The sequence below is a fragment of the Hemiscyllium ocellatum genome, chromosome 30 (genome assembly GCF_020745735.1).
Source record: "Hemiscyllium ocellatum isolate sHemOce1 chromosome 30, sHemOce1.pat.X.cur, whole genome shotgun sequence".
In the NCBI taxonomy this organism is placed as follows: domain Eukaryota; kingdom Metazoa; phylum Chordata; class Chondrichthyes; order Orectolobiformes; family Hemiscylliidae; genus Hemiscyllium; species Hemiscyllium ocellatum.
The window spans coordinates 39,847,431-39,865,227 of record NC_083430.1 but is presented as its reverse complement, the minus strand read 5'-3'; the positions used below and the strand labels follow the sequence as shown (position 1 = coordinate 39,865,227).

At 40.7% G+C, this 17,797-nt stretch overlaps 1 protein-coding gene across 3 annotated transcripts in view; it reads right to left on the bottom strand.

Moving 5' to 3' along the window:
• Nucleotides 1-13,375, bottom strand: part of LOC132830126 (mannosyl-oligosaccharide 1,2-alpha-mannosidase IA-like) — a 132,405-nt gene extending 119,030 nt beyond the window's left edge. For all 3 annotated transcript variants that reach the window (XM_060847626.1, XM_060847627.1, XM_060847628.1), the window contains exon 1: nt 12,579-13,375. In XM_060847626.1, coding sequence (XP_060703609.1) covers nt 12,579-13,079 — 501 coding nt within the window. In that variant the 5' untranslated portion in view covers nt 13,080-13,375. The remainder of the gene's footprint in view (nt 1-12,578) is intronic.
• Nucleotides 13,376-17,797: the final 4,422 nt, after the last annotated feature.

Genomic DNA, 17,797 nt, shown 5'->3' with positions numbered 1-17,797 from the left:
CACCACCACCCTCCTCTGCGCGGCTGAGCTCGTCCTCACTTTGAACAACTTGTTCTTTAATTCCTATCACTTTCTTTAAGTCAAAGGTGTGGCCGTGGGTACCCACATGGGCCCCAGTTATACCTGACTGCGTGTAGATGGAACATTCTTTGTTTCAGACCAACAGCAGCCCACACCCACAACTCATTCTCTGCTACATTGATATCAAACGGTGCTGCTTCCCTATCATGGAGAACTGAAAAAGTTTATCAACTTCACTCATGTTCTATTTGGATGTATTACGGCCTGAGATGGCAAATGCTATGCCCAGGACCTAAGAAACTACAGAAAGTTGTGCGCTCAGTCCAGAGCCTCACAGAAACCAATTCCCCATCCACAGACTCCATTTACACTTCTCATTGCTGCAGAAAGGCGGCTAATATCCAAGACCCTTCCCTGGTAATGCTCTCTTCCATCAGGTAGAAGATACACAAGCTTGAACACATGCACCCAACAGGTTCAATAACAGCTACTTCCCTGGTGTTGAGACTGTTGAATGGACCTCTCTAGCAAGATCAACATTATTTGAAGTTAATGTTGACCTTGCTTTGCGCACGTCCTGTGCAGCTGTAATCTTACATGCCTCAGGCTAAGCACTCTATGATCTGTATGTCATTGCTTGCTACAATCTGCTTGTACTGCTCACAAAAGAAAACTTTTCACTGTACCTCGGTACATATGGCTATAATAAATCAAATCAATTTCCATCCTGCTTTCACCTTCACCTGCTCTCTGACTCATTCTTTCCTTGGTTTCTTTTGCCAGGGATGGGCTAGCTACCAACATTGACTAGACATCCTTACATGCTATTTCTTCTGGCTGGAGAGTGCAGAATACACAAGTAGTGATGATGAGGGGTTCAGTCATTTAGGTCTGAAAAGGAAACACTTCTTCACTCAGAGGAATACAAAATCTTTGGAATATGATCCCAAAGGACTACAACTGCTCAGTCATTGCCTATATTCAAGATTGAGACCAAGTGGCTTGAGTGCCAAGAGATTCAAGGAAAATGGGAGATAGGGACGAACAGTGAAGGCAACATAGATCCTATTGAATCTCGATTTGGAGGTGCTGGAAAATATTCATTGTATTCAAGTTCAGTAGGGGAGCACCATGTAAACCTCCCTCCACTACAAATTCAACTGTTACTATTCTTTGCTTGGTGACACTTCGATTTTATACGTGAACTGTCATTGTTCAACATCAGACCCATAAGCATATTGGAAAAATTAAAGTCACTCATATTTCAACAAACATCTTTTTGAAAACTCCATATATGGGTCAAGCACTCTGCTCCAAACCCTTTTCAGCTTAACGACTGCCAATCTTTGAAGTATGGAGAACGTGCGGACTGCAGATGCTGGAGACCAGAGTTGAAAAGTGTGGTGCTGGAAAAGCGCAGCAGGCCAGGCAGCATCCGAGGAGCAGGAGTATCGATGTTTCGGGCATAAGCCCTTCTTCTTTGGAGTATCCCAACCTTCAGTTATTTCAACCTATTCAATGCCACTTCTGCCTACTTCCACCTTTACTGCTATACTGACAGGGGTCAGTTTAGCTCAGTTGTCTGAATGGTTGGTTTGCAAAACAGTGTGACGTCAAGAACATGGGTTCAATTCCCATCACAAGCTGAGATTAAGACAAAGGACTCTCTTTTTCAAAATCTCCCTGTTTGCCTGAGGTATGGCGCCTCTCAGATTAAATTACCACCAAACATCTCTCTCTAATGAGAGAACAGCCCTATAGTTTGGCAAGACTATGGCAACCTAACTTGGCTATACTGACAACATCCACTTTGCTAGTGAAAATAAATGCAAACAACTAATTTAGTCCTGAAGTTATGCCCTCTGCTTCTGCAAGATGGCTGCATTTTGGTCCCAAATCAGCCCCAACCTTGGTTTGCCTATTCAGTTAGTATTTCTAGTTTTATAAAAGATGTTGAGGATATCCTTTCTTACAGCTATCAAGAATAGTTCAAATCAATGGGAATTTTATTCCATATATGAATTGATGATGGAGGAAGGTTAGTATTTTGTTTTGTACTGTTATTTAATTTGCTTATATTCTGTGCAGCACAGATAATCCCCAATTTTTACAAATACCATTAAGTGTTCATTGAATAATTAAAAATCAGCTGATTTAAATCAAAAACAAGCAGCAACTCAGCTTGATCCAACATAGTATAACATGTTAATACAAACATATCAAAGAATATAACAGAATAACAATGTCTGCTATTTCATACAAATCCATATAGATCCAAAATTTAAAGTTTCAATTGTTAATTTGTATTTTCAAAAACACCAACACTATAGAATATGAAGAAAGAGCAAGGGATAGACGATATATGCTTAAACATTCTCATTCCAAAATGACCCTCTTAAGTCTATCACTATCCTCCTAGTTCATATCACTTACGTATTGTTATGAAGGTGTAAGGGGGACTGTACCTTTAAGAGTGTTAAGAGCTAGCAGAACTACCTGACACAGCACCAAGTGTTCTGAACAAGGTAACAATGTAACATTTGGTTGAACAGCTAGATTAACTGGGTTGCCTGAAGACAAAAAGAAATTCAAATTCAACCAGTCTGTTTAAATTATGCCCCAAAATACCAAACTCCAATCAAGTTTGAATTTAGTATTTTGACAATATTAACATGAATGAAACAACCCGATGCTTTTGGGTATAAAACCAGAGAAAAAAAATTGAACAGTTGGGTGATAATTGCCAAAAGACCAAAGATGTAGCTACTCATAAGAACTCTGAAAGGTACCTGTCTGGAGAAGGATTCTGCACAAGAAAAAGATCGACACTGACTTGGAGAGCAAATCTACAGAGGAAGATACCAAAAGAAGATTTGACAGCGAGCTGGTTTTGAAATTTGAATTTTTCTGTAATTCTTAACTGGGGATTTTATCAGACTAGTATAGTTGGTGGGGGTGGGTGGGGGGTGATGAGATAAAAGATAGGTTTAGATAAATGAGTTGCAAATAGTTGTTAATTCATTAATTTTTTTAAAAGTCTAACAGAGAATAAAGTTGTTAATTTTTACTCAAAATAGTGACTTTTGGGGTAGTTCTTTGCCTTTTGAGTTCTCACAGATGACAGCACGGGATGCATGTTTCCTGTGTGTCAGGTTTAAATTTGCAGAGGGGCTTACCCTGTGTCGTAAGAGTATCATATGCAAATTTTGAAACTAGATCCTGTATAACCAATATATAAGGAATGGTTCAGTGCTGACTCCAGGGAAACTGTGTAAATGCCTTCCAACAGTCTACAAAATGGTTCACCCATATTCCATTTCCTGTCATTCAATGAATTTCCTATCTATGCTATTCCGAGTAAAAAATGAGGTCTGCAGATGCTGGAGATCACAGCTGAAAATGTGTTGCTGGTTAAAGCACAGCAGGTTAGGCAGCATCTCAGGAATAGGGAATTCAATGTTTCGAGCATAAGCCCTTCATCAGGATGAAGGGCTTATGCTCGAAACATCGAATTCCCTATTCCTGAGATGCTGCCTAACCTGCTGTGCTTTAACCAGCAACACATTTTCAGCTATCTATGCTATTCCAGAAACCTCAACTTTATTGACAAGTTTACAGCATGGCACTTTAGCAAAAGCCTTTTGGAAACTCAAAAGTACAATCACATTATCCTTATCAACCCTGTTACCTCAAAACCTTTACATTAAGCATGATGTACCTTTAACAGGTCAGTATTGGTTTTGATTAATACCCTTATCCAGTGCCTATTAAATATAGCCCCAGACTTTTGTTTCCCCACTACCGTTCTGAACTGCAATATTACAATCTTACAGCTTTATGAGACTGCTTCCATATCTAGGGAGGAGTTTAAATTTCTAGTGAATACTTCTGCAATTCGCATCCAACAGCATACTATCCCTGCTGCATTATTTCTGAAATATTTTAAGAATCAGAAACAGAACATGCTGATTCAGAATTTTACCTAATGGAGCACAACAAAACAAGTCGTTTAGATATCCCTTAGTATGTCTTTAAAGGAAAGACTATTGGGGATAATCTAAGTATAAACAATTTACGAAAATTACTGATCAGACCTTCACAAGTATTAAGCTCACATAAGATCTGAAACAAAAGGTTCATCATAGTTCTGAACATATAGAATAAACTTCCAACAAAAACAAATTCCTACTGGGTCAGTTACCTCTCTGAAATTAAGACAATCTTTTAAGTGCAACAAATTAAGAATAGGTGCTCATAATAACAATAATTCTTTGACATTGTGCTAGTGAAATCAAATGTTTATTATGGAATAAAAATATTTATTTATTCGATTAACACATGGTCCTGAAATGTGCTGACTGCGTTCAGGAAAATTACATCAAGGAAATATTCATATTGCATAGAATCAGTAATTCAAAATCCCACATTATCCATTAATTGTGTTTAGTTCATTTTTTAAGTTAGCTGCTTTCATGGAAGCCAATTTTAGCAAAATTGAAAGTACTCTAACAATCTGCATCTTTGGTCAAAATGGTCATATATTTTGACTCTGCCAGTGCCAATAATCTATTTATATCTTCTCATTCATCCATGTAATTGTGGCCACCAGGCTTTAACTATTAGGTACCAGTCATGTATTTGTACTAGTAGTTCAGCTGATGGCTGAAACAGCCCTGAACGAATAATGTATAAAGAATTTCTGACCATTTTGTTACATAGGACCTTGACGTAATTTAAAATAAAAAATATTACCTGCAAGTTAAAATCCACTCCTTAGATAATTAAATTTACCATGGCAGCATGTGGGTGGGAGAGTGGAGTGGGGGAAAAAAAGTTGTGTATTAAAGTAGGAACATTAATATCTGGAATATATCACATCACTTCATGGCAAACAGATTTTCCAATTTAAGAGAGCACACTGGTTAGGCCTACAAGCAGATGGTCAGATCAGAGACAAAGCAAAGTACAAAATACAGTGTGAACCCTTGAACAGATTCTATAGCAGGTTTTTACATTTTTCACTAAATGAGCAGGAAGCAAAGTAGTGCAGATGTTAGAAATCTGAACTGAAACTAGAAACACTCAGTAGATCATGTGCCATCCGTGGTGACAGTCAGGCAGGGATAAGGTTTCAGGCCAACTATCTTTCATCAGATCAAGTTGTAATTCGATTATGACTGCAACCCTGTGCTTTTGCCTGTAAAATAAAACAGCTTAGTATACCAGGGCCCTGAAATCAAGCAGTTCACTACACAGTAGAATTTGGTACAAAAGAATTTCAAAATTCAAACAATTCAAAGTTAAACTTTGTCAAACACTTTTAATTTGAGATCACACTTTATAGAAAAATGAATTTGAATAAATAGAAATTATTCAGTGTGTTTTACTGCTGGAATCTGCTACGTCAAAATTGCTCTATGAGAAGCTTAACAAAACATGTTGGTACAGTGGCTCAGTGGTTAGCACCGCTGCCACACAGCACCAAGGACCCAGGTTCAATTCCAGTCTTGGGTGTGGAGTTTGCACATTCGCCCAGTGGCTGTGTGGGTTTCCTCCCACAGTCCAAAGAATGTGCAGGTCAGGTGAATTGGTCATGCTAAATTTTCCATAGTGTTACGTGCATAAGTGAGAGGGAAATGAGTCTGGGTGGGTTACCCTTCAAAATGTTATCAGAAAAAGACAAGGTAGATAAAAATTTGCACTGGTTGGGCATTCTAGAACCAGGGACATATTCTGATAAATAGGGTCAGACTATTCAGGAGAGATGTTAGAAAGCACTTCTATACATAAAGGGTGGGAGATGTTTGGAATGCTCTTCCAAAAAATGGCAAAGGATACCAGATCAATTGTTAATTTTAAATCTAAGATGATAATTTTGGTTAAGCAAAGATATTAAGGGATATGGGCCATAGGCAGGAATATGATGAGCCATGATCGTACTAAATGGTAGAAGAGGGTCAAGAGGCAGAATGGCCTACTCATTTTCCTGTGGTACTATATTCCAATGAATCATGAAAGAAAATCTTACAACATCACAGAGTCTGGGAAACTGCCACACAAAAGCACAACTTAATTCCTGCTGAATTGGCAGCATTGGTGGTCTAGTGATTAAGATGTGGTGCTTTCATTGCTACTGCCAGGGTTTGATTCCCAGTCAGGATTTCAGGATGGCATGGTGGCTCAGTGCTGCCTCTCAGCGCCAGGGACCCAGGTTCGATTCCAGTCTCGGATGACTATGTGGAGTTTGCACATTCTCCCTGCGTCTGCGTGGGTTTCCTTCCATAATCTAAAGTTGTGCAGGTGAGGTGAATTGGCCATGCTAAATTGCCCATAGTATTAGGTGCATCAATCAGGGGTAAATGTAGGGTAGGGAAATAGGTCTGGGTAGGTTACTCTTCAGAGGGTCGATATGGACTTGTTGGGCCGAAGGGCCTGTTTCGTACTGTATGGAATCTAATCTAAAGAGGACTTTAGTTGAGGGTGAACAAATCTGAAATAAAGATGAGATGACAAAACTGTACCAAAGACGACACTAAAGGTAAAAGGCTATAGCAATAAAACATTGGATTTCAATAAATAAAAACAAGTTTATGTGACTTCCTTTCCCGCAGGAGAACTAGGTGACAACAAATGGATTCAACTAATCATTGAAGATTTTATCAAGTCATACTGCTTCCATCACCTGAACCCAAAATAATGCCATACTACGAGAAAAGTATTGTGTGAAGACCCTTTTTAATTTTTTTATTGTAGATTAAACTGGGAAAAGGACTCTTTTAAAAACCAAAGGATTTTCAAAAAAATTGTTACACTTTTTTTCCAAAAAGCACGGTTGACAAGTAATAGTGGTCAACATACTTCATGAAATGCACTCTGGAAAGATGAATAAAAATAAGACGCTTGGAAGCCAAGACTGACAGATACTTAATCAGTAAAGGAATCAAGGATAATAGCAAAAAGGCTGGAATCTGGAGTGCAGTGTTATCAGGTCAGTCATGATTTCTTTGAATGGCAGAGCAGTTTCAAAGGGCTGACTGACCTCTTTCTGATCCTACATTTTATCGTCTTAAGGAGCCTCTCAAGCTTGCTCCATGACTCCAGTGATTATTATTGACTTCTGTCTCAAATCTATTTATCTGTCTTTTAACCATGTCTGTTAACACCCTCTCCGAGAAAAATCCATTTTCCTGCGACACCCATGTCCAGGAAAATACACATAACCAATGGATGGAGTGAGGAGTGAAAGAACCATAGGCATTGATTATTTTTCCCACACCAGTGATTAAATAGAGGTCAGAAGATGGTCAAATTAGAGTTATTAGTGAAAGACAAAAAAGAACTAGTGAGAGAAATAAGTAAACTTTTTAAAAAATGCATCCAAAACCTAGATGTGGGAAACTCACAACATCACCTGTAGACAAAGAAGCAGAATTAACACTTCAGATTCACTGAAATAGGTACAGTAGCATAGTGTTTGTTTCTGAACGTGTTTTGTTGCCATAGTCTTACTAGACTATAGGGCTACTCTCTCAGTAAACAGATGGTGGTGATTTAACCTGAGGGACACCATAACTTGATGCAAGGGGAGAGGTTAAGAAGAGGAGTCCACCATGGTAACCTCAGCTAGTGATGGGAAATGAACCCACATTCAAATCTTACTACAGTAGTTCATGTATTTCAATTCAGTTTAAAGAATAAACCTAAATAAATAAGTTTGAAACAGAAAGCTGATATCAATAAAAGTGATCACTGAATTATCAACATTATAATAAAAGTCCAATTAATTCACTAAACTTCCTTTAGGGAAGTAAATTCATCAGGCCAAGCTAGGTCAGGATATTTGCGATTCCAGGACCATGATTTAGTTGATTACCAACTACCCTCTGATACAATGCAGTTTCTAGCAAAGCCCCACAACCTGTCTTCTTCACTAACACCTGGTACTAATGTTGAAAGCACTGTTCCACAGAACAGTCACACAACAGCCAGAGATATTCACAGAATATCTATCAGCCATCGTCTCAAAATCTTCCTCACCTAAAGGAAGGTTTCATACCCATTTCTGTAGAAAATCAAAATTTGGATGCAGGTTTGCTTAGTGGCGACGGACTTGCTGGCCTCGTCCCGAAAATACTTACCAGATCACATGCCAGTTAAAAACTGAGTCTGTGAAGCACAGACATATCTCAGGCCCTGCCAATGTTGTCCTGCCTTGCCAGAAGCTACCATGCAATTAAAAATCCATAATGCCATCAGTTGAGGCCAATTCATCGGGGATCCAACTTCAAGATGATGAGTGGTTTTCATTTGCTTCTTGTGCTTTGGAGCTAATAAAGCCTGGGCAGGGGCTGGCTTTCAGAGGTCACCCATTGTTGTCATGTATACTAATGTTGGACTGGAGTGTACAAAGTTAAAAATCACACAACACCAGGTTATAGTCCAACAGGTTTATGTGGAAGCACTAGCTTTCAGAGCACTGCCCCTTCATTCTGTATCTTAGGATCTTATGCTCCACAACCACACGATGAAGGAGCAGCACTCCAAAAGCTAGAGTATCCAAATAAACCTGTTGGACTATAATCTGGTGTTGTGTGATTTTTAAATTATGTATACCAGTGATTGTCTCCAGATTTGGGTATATGAAACCCACCACTACCCCACACCCCCCTGCACAAATCTAGTAGACAAGTCGCCACCCAGTTTTCTTACCTACTGGGAAGACAGGAAATGGTGACAATGGCAATTTGAGGCTCTTAAGTCATCCCAAATTGACCTTCTCATGTAGCTTTTCATGGTGAGGTCACCACCTCTGGGACCGGTGAGGGAAAGGCTGAGGGTGATGAGAAGTCTGGAGAGTGGATTGGAGAAGCTGATATTGTTCTGCTCAGAGATTAGAGATTAGATTGAGAAATTCAAAATCTTGATAGATGTAGACAAAGTAGAGATAAAGTAAAATTGTTCCTATTCGTGGATGGGTCGAAAATAAGAGGACACAGACTTAAGATGGAAAAGTCCCACAGATTATGGAAAGTTTTCCAATGCAGTGAATACCCTTTCCAAAGGGTCACCCTAGTATAGGAAAGATATTATCAAATTGGACAAGATGCAGAAAAGATTGACAAGGATGTTACCAGGATTGAAGAATTTGAGTTATTAAGACAGGCTGGCTTGGACATTTTTTTTCCCAATGGAGCATAGAAGGTTGACGGGTGACCTTATGGAGGTTTATAAAATCATGAGGGGCATACATAAAGTGAATAGCAAAGGTCTTTTCCCTAGGGTTGGGGAGTTCAAAACTAGAGAGCATATTTTTAAGGCAAGAGGAGAAAGATTCAAAAGGGACCCCAGGGGCAACGTTTTCCAGCTAGAGGGAGGTGCGTGAATGGAATGAGCTGTCAGAGGAAGTCGTGAATGAAGATAGAGTTATAACATTTAAAAGACATTTTGATAGGTACACAAGTAGGAAAGGTTTAGAGAGTTATGTGCCAAGTACAGGCAAATGGGACTAATTTAATTTGTGAAGCTGGGTCAGCAAGTGAGTTGGACCGAAAGGTCTGTTTCCATGCTATATGACTCTACAAGTGAGACAGGAGTAAGGGTATGGTAGTACAGTCCTGTGAGTGCAGCCTTGTATATTCATAGCTTGCAAAATTTTATGCCTTCAGGTTAAACCTCCTGTTTATTAACACCTATCACTCTCCCTCAGTACACCTCCACATTGAGTATCGCCTGGAAGATAACCAGGATACAAGGACACAATATATTTGAATGGAGAAAAGTCAATGTCGATCACATAAAATGGCTTAACAGAGCCACTGATATAGTTGGCAGACAACGACAAAACACAGCTGTCATTAACACACATCAGATCAGATTTGAGAATGAACCCACCGAAAGCAACTGGCCTTGATGGAGTCCCCAGTCAAGCACTAAGACCCTCCACAAACATGTGGCCAAATTCTGCTGAAACTTCATTTACAATTGCCACCGTAGTGGGTTGGATCTCAAACAACAATGAGACAGAGTATAGGGAAAGGGATAGAGAGCTCAGTGGCATGGTGGAAAGACACTGTCTCCCTCAAGGTCAGCAAAACAACATTGCTGGTCACTGACTTCAGGAAGCGGGGTGACAACATGCCCGTCTGTATCAATGATGCTGATATGGAGGTGGTCGAGAGCTTCAGATGCCTCGGAGTAAATATCCCCAACAATCTGTCTTGGTCCTTCATGTCAATGCTACAGTTAAGAAAGCAGACCAATGCCTCTACTTCCTGAGAAGGCTAAGAAAATTCAGCATGTCCATAAAAACCTTTATTAATGCATCTTGGAAAGCATCCTATCTAGATGCATCACAGCTTGGTATGGCAACTGCTCTGCCCAAGATCGCAAAAGGTTACAGACAGATGTGAAGCATCCTAGCTCATCTTGAAAACCAGTCTTCCTTCCACTGACTCCATCTACAGTTCCTGGTGCCTGAGAAATCCGTCAATATAATCAATGACCCCTCCCTTCCAGTTAGGCTCTCTTCCATCAGGCAGAAGATACACAGATATTTTCAAACTTAACATATTCAAGAATAGCTTCCTTTCTGCAGTTATCAGCCTTATCAACTTACCTCTCATATTAGAATTGCTCTTTCTATGCACCTTCTCTGTAGCTATAACATCCTATTCTATTACCCTGATTTACTTTTGTAAAGTATAATGTATCTGATTAGCATGCAAAACAATACTTTTCACTAAATTGTCACATATACCGAGATAATAAACCAAATCAACAATTCACGTCTGATCTAATAGAAGGGAATGATTTATTTGATCTCATCCTTAATCTACTTGTTGCAGATGTATCTGTTTATAACATCATTGGAAGGTATGGTCATCACACTGTCTCATGAAGATCATGCAAAGATGAAAGCTGTGTTAACACATATAAATCACAATGTTTAGGGATTGGATTTCAAACTACTGCTCACTTTTGTGAAGCATTTTTTAAAATAGAAACTTGATAAGTTATGAATAAGACAAAGAAATGTGGATACGAGAAATTTGAAACAAAAACAGTAATTAGTAGAGAAATTCAGCAGGTCTGGAAGCATCTATGGAGTGAAAACAAAGTTAATTGTTCATCTCCAGTGACACTTCTTCAGAACCTTTTTTGAACCAGATTAGCCAGTCCTTCTGGAACACCTATCTAATCCAGTAAATGTCATCAGATAGCAAGAAACCCTGAAATGTTCATGGGAGTTTGTTAGCATTGTGTGGGTTTACAACTAGGTGTGTGAAAATTAAGGACCATTTGATTGTTTTTGGCCCAGGATAATCAAGGATTGATTATAGTTTAGGAGAAGGTTATTCCAACCAATAATAAAACCTATAAATAATAGAAACTCTGAAGTAAAACAACTAGCATTTTGGCACTGTTTTTGAATGTTCTTGTATTATTATTCCATTTGTTTGTTTCTTTCCCAATTGTTGTTGGAAACAAATTGATGTTCCCAGTTTGTTACATCCAATTATCCCTATTGAAGTATCAACACTAATCTGATACAGTTTCCCAATAGAAAACCATTTGTACGGGGTGAGAATAGGAGTTGAGACATCATGTTGTGGCTGTACAGGACACTACTGAAGTTACTTTTCGAATGGTCTATGCAGTTCTTGGTCTCCCCGCTATTGGAAAAGGTGCTGTTAAACTTGAAACGGTTCAGAAAAACTTTTTAAGAATGTTGCCAGAATTCGAGGGTTTGAGCCACAGGGAGAGGCTGAGGCTTTTTTTCCCCCAGAGCAGAGACTGAGGGGGTGATCTTATTTTGGGTCATAAAAATCATGACAGCATGAATAGAGTGAATAGCCAAGGTCTTTTTCCCAGGGTAGGTGAATCCAAAGCTAAATCGCATTAGTTTAAAGTGAGAAGGGAAAGGTCTAAAATGGACCTGGGGGACAACGTTTTCATGTAAAGGGTGGTGCATGTAAGGAACAGGCTGCCTTGTTGTGGTGAAGATGGGTACAATTACGACATTTAAAAGGCACCTATGGGTATAAGAATAGAAAGGGATGAGGGATTTGGGCCAAATACTAGAAAATGGGACTAGGTCAGACTGGGTCGTCTGGTCTGCGCCTACAAGTTTGACGAAAGGGTCTGTTTCCATACTAACTCTACGACATCCAGAGCTCCAGAACTAGCTGGATAGTAAATACAATCCAATGCGAGTTGAAGAGTGTGGTGCTGGAAAAGCACAGCCAGTAAGGCAGCATCGGAGGAGCAGGACAGTCGATGTTTCTGCATTCCTGATGAAGTTCGAAGCGTCGACTGTCCTGCTCCTCGATGTTGCCTGACCAGCTGTGCTTTTCCAGTACCACACTCTTCGACTGATGTCCAGCATCTGCAGTCCTCACTTTCCCCAATGTGAGCCGACTCCAGCGTATAACCTCGATCTAAATTGATAGCCAACTAAAATTTCAGGGGAATTTATTTTTGAACGGTAGTTTGGTTAGCCACTCCGTCCCTGTTCACTTTTAGTTCCGATTTAGGGTTGGGATATGATCAATTCTCACCTCTTTGACTTTCTCCCGGTGGCTCCTCACGTCTTGATCTGCCAGCTCTGTTCCTGCCTCCGGTAGTGGCTGATAGCGGATGTTGCTGGCATCCAGTACCTCTGCCCCGTTCTCTGAATCCCGAAGGCTGTGCTGTCTTTCCGTTACCTCCCGGCGGATCTGCGGCGACACCGACTCCTTGCCGAATTTTTCCTTCTGTTTTCGCCGAGCGGGACCAACGCGCGTTTCCGTCTGCCTGTACCGGGAGCCCGCAGCGGCCCCCGACTCCGCTCCCACTGCCATCCCCAGTCCACTCCCTGCACTGTCCGTACGCTGCGGCTCGGAGGGCAGCAAGAAGAAGCGACGGATGCGAACGGAATCCGGCAGAAAGAATATGGCCCCGAAGCACACGGTGACCAAGGCACTGAGCAAGATCAGGAAGACGAACCGCCTGGAGAGGCGAACACCCCCGAAGCGACCGCCCAGCCCCAGCCCGGACCCTGAACACAGCTTTCGGATCATCAGCACAACAAGGCAACAACTGAGAGCGAGGGTGGGTCCCAAACCCCAACGGGATCTTCTTCGAAGACAACCCCTTCAAAAAAAATGAACTGCCTTCACACCAGTCTCGACCCGTTTCACCCACCCCCCTCTCTGTGTGTGAGAGACTCGGTACTCCTCTCCAGCTGCACAGTCCCACTATCCCCTCGCGCGCTCTGCTGTCTCGCGAGTGACCGTTGGCCTCAGTCGGCTCGCGCCGTGTTTTTCTCCCGTCACAATCCCGCACACACGGCGCCGGAAATCCCGCCTCCATCATTAGTCACCATTGTTGTCAGTTCAGATAATATACAGTCAATCGAGCAGATCACGGAAATGTAGTCAGGTACCCGGAAAAATAAATCTGAAATGCCAATGTTTTTCGTAACTACCGGGCTGGAGTATAAACGGAAGGAAACGTTTAAACGTAGCCATACGCAGCGGTAAGAAAACAGCAGTGTTTCAGAAAGTGGGAAAGAGAAGTCGCAAGAATGAAATGAAATGAAAGAAAGGGAGGGGGCGGAGACAAAGGGACACGATCCCTTTCCGAAACCTTGAACGTGTTTAGTTGGTTAAGCTGCTCGAACTTAATAAAACAAATAACTGCAGGTGCTGGAGATCTGAAATATAAATAGAAATTGCTGGAGAAATTCAGCGGGTCTGGCAGCATCTGTGGAGAGAAAATAGAGTCAGCTTTTCGAGTCCAGTGACGCTCCTTAAGAACTGCTCTTGCTTATATATATATATACGGCAGAGTATCGCCAGTAATGCTACTATTCCTGTTCTCACACGTTCTGGTGTTTCCTACGGATATAGACTTGCCCCATGCCTCACCTCCAATTTTCATCTGCATTCCGCAATTTGGCAACAATTACACATATTTTACGTGCATGCTGATGATCCTCAACTCTACCTCACCAGTGACTCCATTGTCACTAAATCGTTAGACTACTTGCCTACTTGCCCGATTTACCAATGGTCTGTTTGGCTGAATCAAACTATTCACAACTTTTGAAATCATATTTGACCCCAACATGAGCTTCCAAATACACATTTGTGTCATTGTGATATCTGCATTCTGTAGAGATCGTTCCCTCTACGATTTCCTCATTAGGTAAAAACAATGACTGCAAATGCTGGAAACCAGATTCTGGATTAGTAGTGCTGGAAGAGCACAGCAGTTCAGGCAGCGCTGCCTGAACTGCTGTGCTTTTCCAGCACCACTACTCCAGATTTCCACATTAGGTCTGCAATCCCCACCAGCCCACTTTCCTCACTTGGCACCTTCCCCTGCCTCCGTAAGATGCGCAAAACCTGTGCTCACACCTCCCTCCCCCCTTACCTCTGCCCAGAGTCTCAAAGGATCATTTCAAATCTGGCAGAGATTTACTTGCATATCTTTGAACCTCATTTATTGCATCCATTGCTCTCGATATGGTCTCTTCTACATCAGAGACCGAGCACAAACTCACAGAATAGTTCAGGGAATATCTCTGGTCCATACACACCAAGCAACCCAACCTTCCTGTGGCCATCCATTTCGACTCCCCCTTCCACTTCACTGATGACATGTCCATTCTGGGCCTCCTCCACTGCCTAAACAAAGACACCTGTAAACTGGTGAAGGAACAAGGTAAAAACAATGACTGCAGATGCTGGAAACCAGATTCTGGATTAGTGGTGATGGAAGAGCACAGCAATTCAGGCAGCATCCAAAGTGCAGTGAAATCGATGTTTCGGGCAAAAGCCCTTCACTCCATCTTCCACATCGGGAGCCTACAACCACTGGTGTCAACACTGAATTCACCAGTTTTCAAATCTTCCCTCCTCCCATCCCATCCGAGATCCAACCCTCCGACTGAGCTCCATCGTCTTGACCTGACCTACCTGTCCGTCTTCCTTCCCACCTATCTACTCCACACTTCCCACCAACCTACCACAATCACCTTCTACCCACCTACCTACCTCTGCCCACCTACCTTTCACCTAGCTCCACCCCCAATTTATTTCTCAACCCTCTTCTTCCTCCCCAGTACTGATGAAGGGTTATACCCAAAACTCCCACTCTTCCTCCTCTGCTGTGCTGTTTCCAGCGCCACACTTTATCGATTCTGACTTCTCCAGCATCTGCAGTTCTCGCCATCTCCTCATTGCCATGACTGCCTATTTCCACCTTCAAATCAACATCTAATTTCTCCTGCTTTCAAGTCATCTGCTGCTGAAACCCTTCATCTATGCCTTTGAGGCCTCAAGACTTGACTGTTTCAATGTACTTCGAGTCAAGCTTCCACATTCTACTCCTTAGAAACTTGAGATCCTCACATCTCTGTGTATTTATATCAAGACCTTTTTCACCTATTACTCCAGTGCTTACTGACCTACATAAAATCAAACCATAATTCTTATTCCTCCATTGCTTTTTCTTCCCCTCAATTTATTATTTCCTCCAAATGCAGAGCCCTCCAAAATACCTGATTTCCTATGATTGCCTCAGCCCTAATCTCTGAAATTTCTAAATCTCTGCACAACTCTTGCCTTCTTTATAAATTACTTTAAAACCCATCTTAATATGACACAAGAATAGCAAGCCAAAGTCTGCCTCACTATCACTGGATTTGCAACAGAGTGAAATTAAAATATACAATGATCTTCAAAATTGCTCAGCTGCCAGCTTTTGCAAATAACACATCTTGGACATCAAGTTTAGAACAAACAAAAGCTAATGATTTATTATTAGTAGTGGAGACTGGTAAAATTACAACATTTAAAAGGCATCTGGATGGGTAAATGAATAGGAAAGGTTTAGAAGGATATGGGCCAAGTGCTGGCAAATGAGACAAGATTAGTTTAGGATATCTGGTCGGCATTGATGAGTTGGGTCTGTTTCCATGCTGTACATCTCTATGAATCGAATAATGTAACTTTAGCAGAATACAGATAAACATCAAGGCAACAAGATAATATTGACAGTCTGAAGCACAATCGTCTTTAGTCATAATCCTACTTACAAATATACACTGTAAAGGATTTTTTTTTGAAAAGCCAATAAATAATTATAATTTGCCAGTTCAATAAAATATGCACTGCACATGGACTGCAGTGGTTCAAGAAGGGAGCTTATCACCACCTTCACAAAAGCAACTAGGGATGAATAAAAAATGGTAACCAGCCAATAATGCCCACATCCCGTGAGTGAATAGAAAAAGAAGTTTTAAATGATTGGTACAAGGCCTTCAAAAAATCCTTGGGTAATAGATTGTTGACAGGTAAGTAGAACTGTATACTTTGCCTAGGTTCACCAGTCACCAGTCAATGCAGTTTCAGCGGACCTCTAGAAATATTTATGTACTTCTTACAGACTGGGATTCTTTTCTCAGAACATTCAACAATTCAATGACTGAAGAGAAACTAGAACAAAACCAATCAGCATCATCTCTGGAAGTCTCAAAAAAATCACACTGCTAGCTGCCAACCTAGCCACAACTGGTTCAGTCTCGACTGACTAACATCCAACCAGCTACCAGCCATGAGGAGAGCAATAATTCAATGCCCATTCATCCTTGGATCAATAATTAAGTTGCATTAATGTTTTAGGTTAGTTCCTAACAGATAACATCTGCCTTTGTTCACTCCTTTTTAAACAAGCTTCTGTTCAAAGTTAAAAATTTAATTCTCAACTTTAACTCACAGTTCCAAACCAAAAAGATCATAAGAAATAAGAACAGGATAGACTGATCAGTCCCTAATGTCCAATTGTTGCCTTATATGGTTTGGTATTGAAATTTGCTTTATGACACACCTGTGAAATGTTTTAAAATGCAGTATTATATAAAAGGTTAAAAATCACACAACACCAGGTTATAGCCCAACAGGTTTAATTGGAAGCACACTAGCTTTCAGAGCGCCGCTCCTTCATCAGGTGATAGTGGAGGACACAATTCTAAGGCACAGAATTTATAGCAAAAATTTACAGTGTGGTGTAACTGAAGTTATACATTGAAAAATACCTTGATTATCTGTTCAGTCTCAACAGACAATCAAGGTATAATTTCAGTTACATCACACTGTAGATTTTTGCTATAAATTCTGTGCCTTAGAATTGTATCCTCCACTATCACCTGATGAAGGAGCGGTGCTCCAAAAGCTAGTGTGCTTCCAATTAAATCTGTTGGACTATAACCTGGTGTTGTGTGATTTTTAACTTTGTCCACACCAGTCCAACATCTCCAAATCATACATAAAAGGTGCTATATAAATATAAATTCATATTGAGGGAAGTAACAAGGAAGATAGAAATGCTTTGGAGGATATTATTGAACTTCCTAACCCCAGATATTGATCTACACATTCCCTGGATTCTTTACCTTGTGATACATTTATCAGACAGTTGTTTCAAAAGGAATATCTTCAAGCCTTTCATCTTTTTATTTTATCCAGGGACTTGAGGAGTTGATAGTTTCCCGTTGCTTTCTTTGTGACAGTGCCTCATCTATGTTCCAACCATTCAGCAATCTTTCCCTGAGTATTACTTGTTTGTGATCATTTGAAATTTGACAGCCTTGAGTTTGGCCAAATGAGTATAGCATAAAAGGTGGAAGATTGGATGAAGTGTAAATCTGACACTTGCAAGACCAAGTAGCCTATTTTCTTGTTGTAAATTCTATCAAAAGACCTAAAATACTAATTAAGTTCAGGACTGTAAT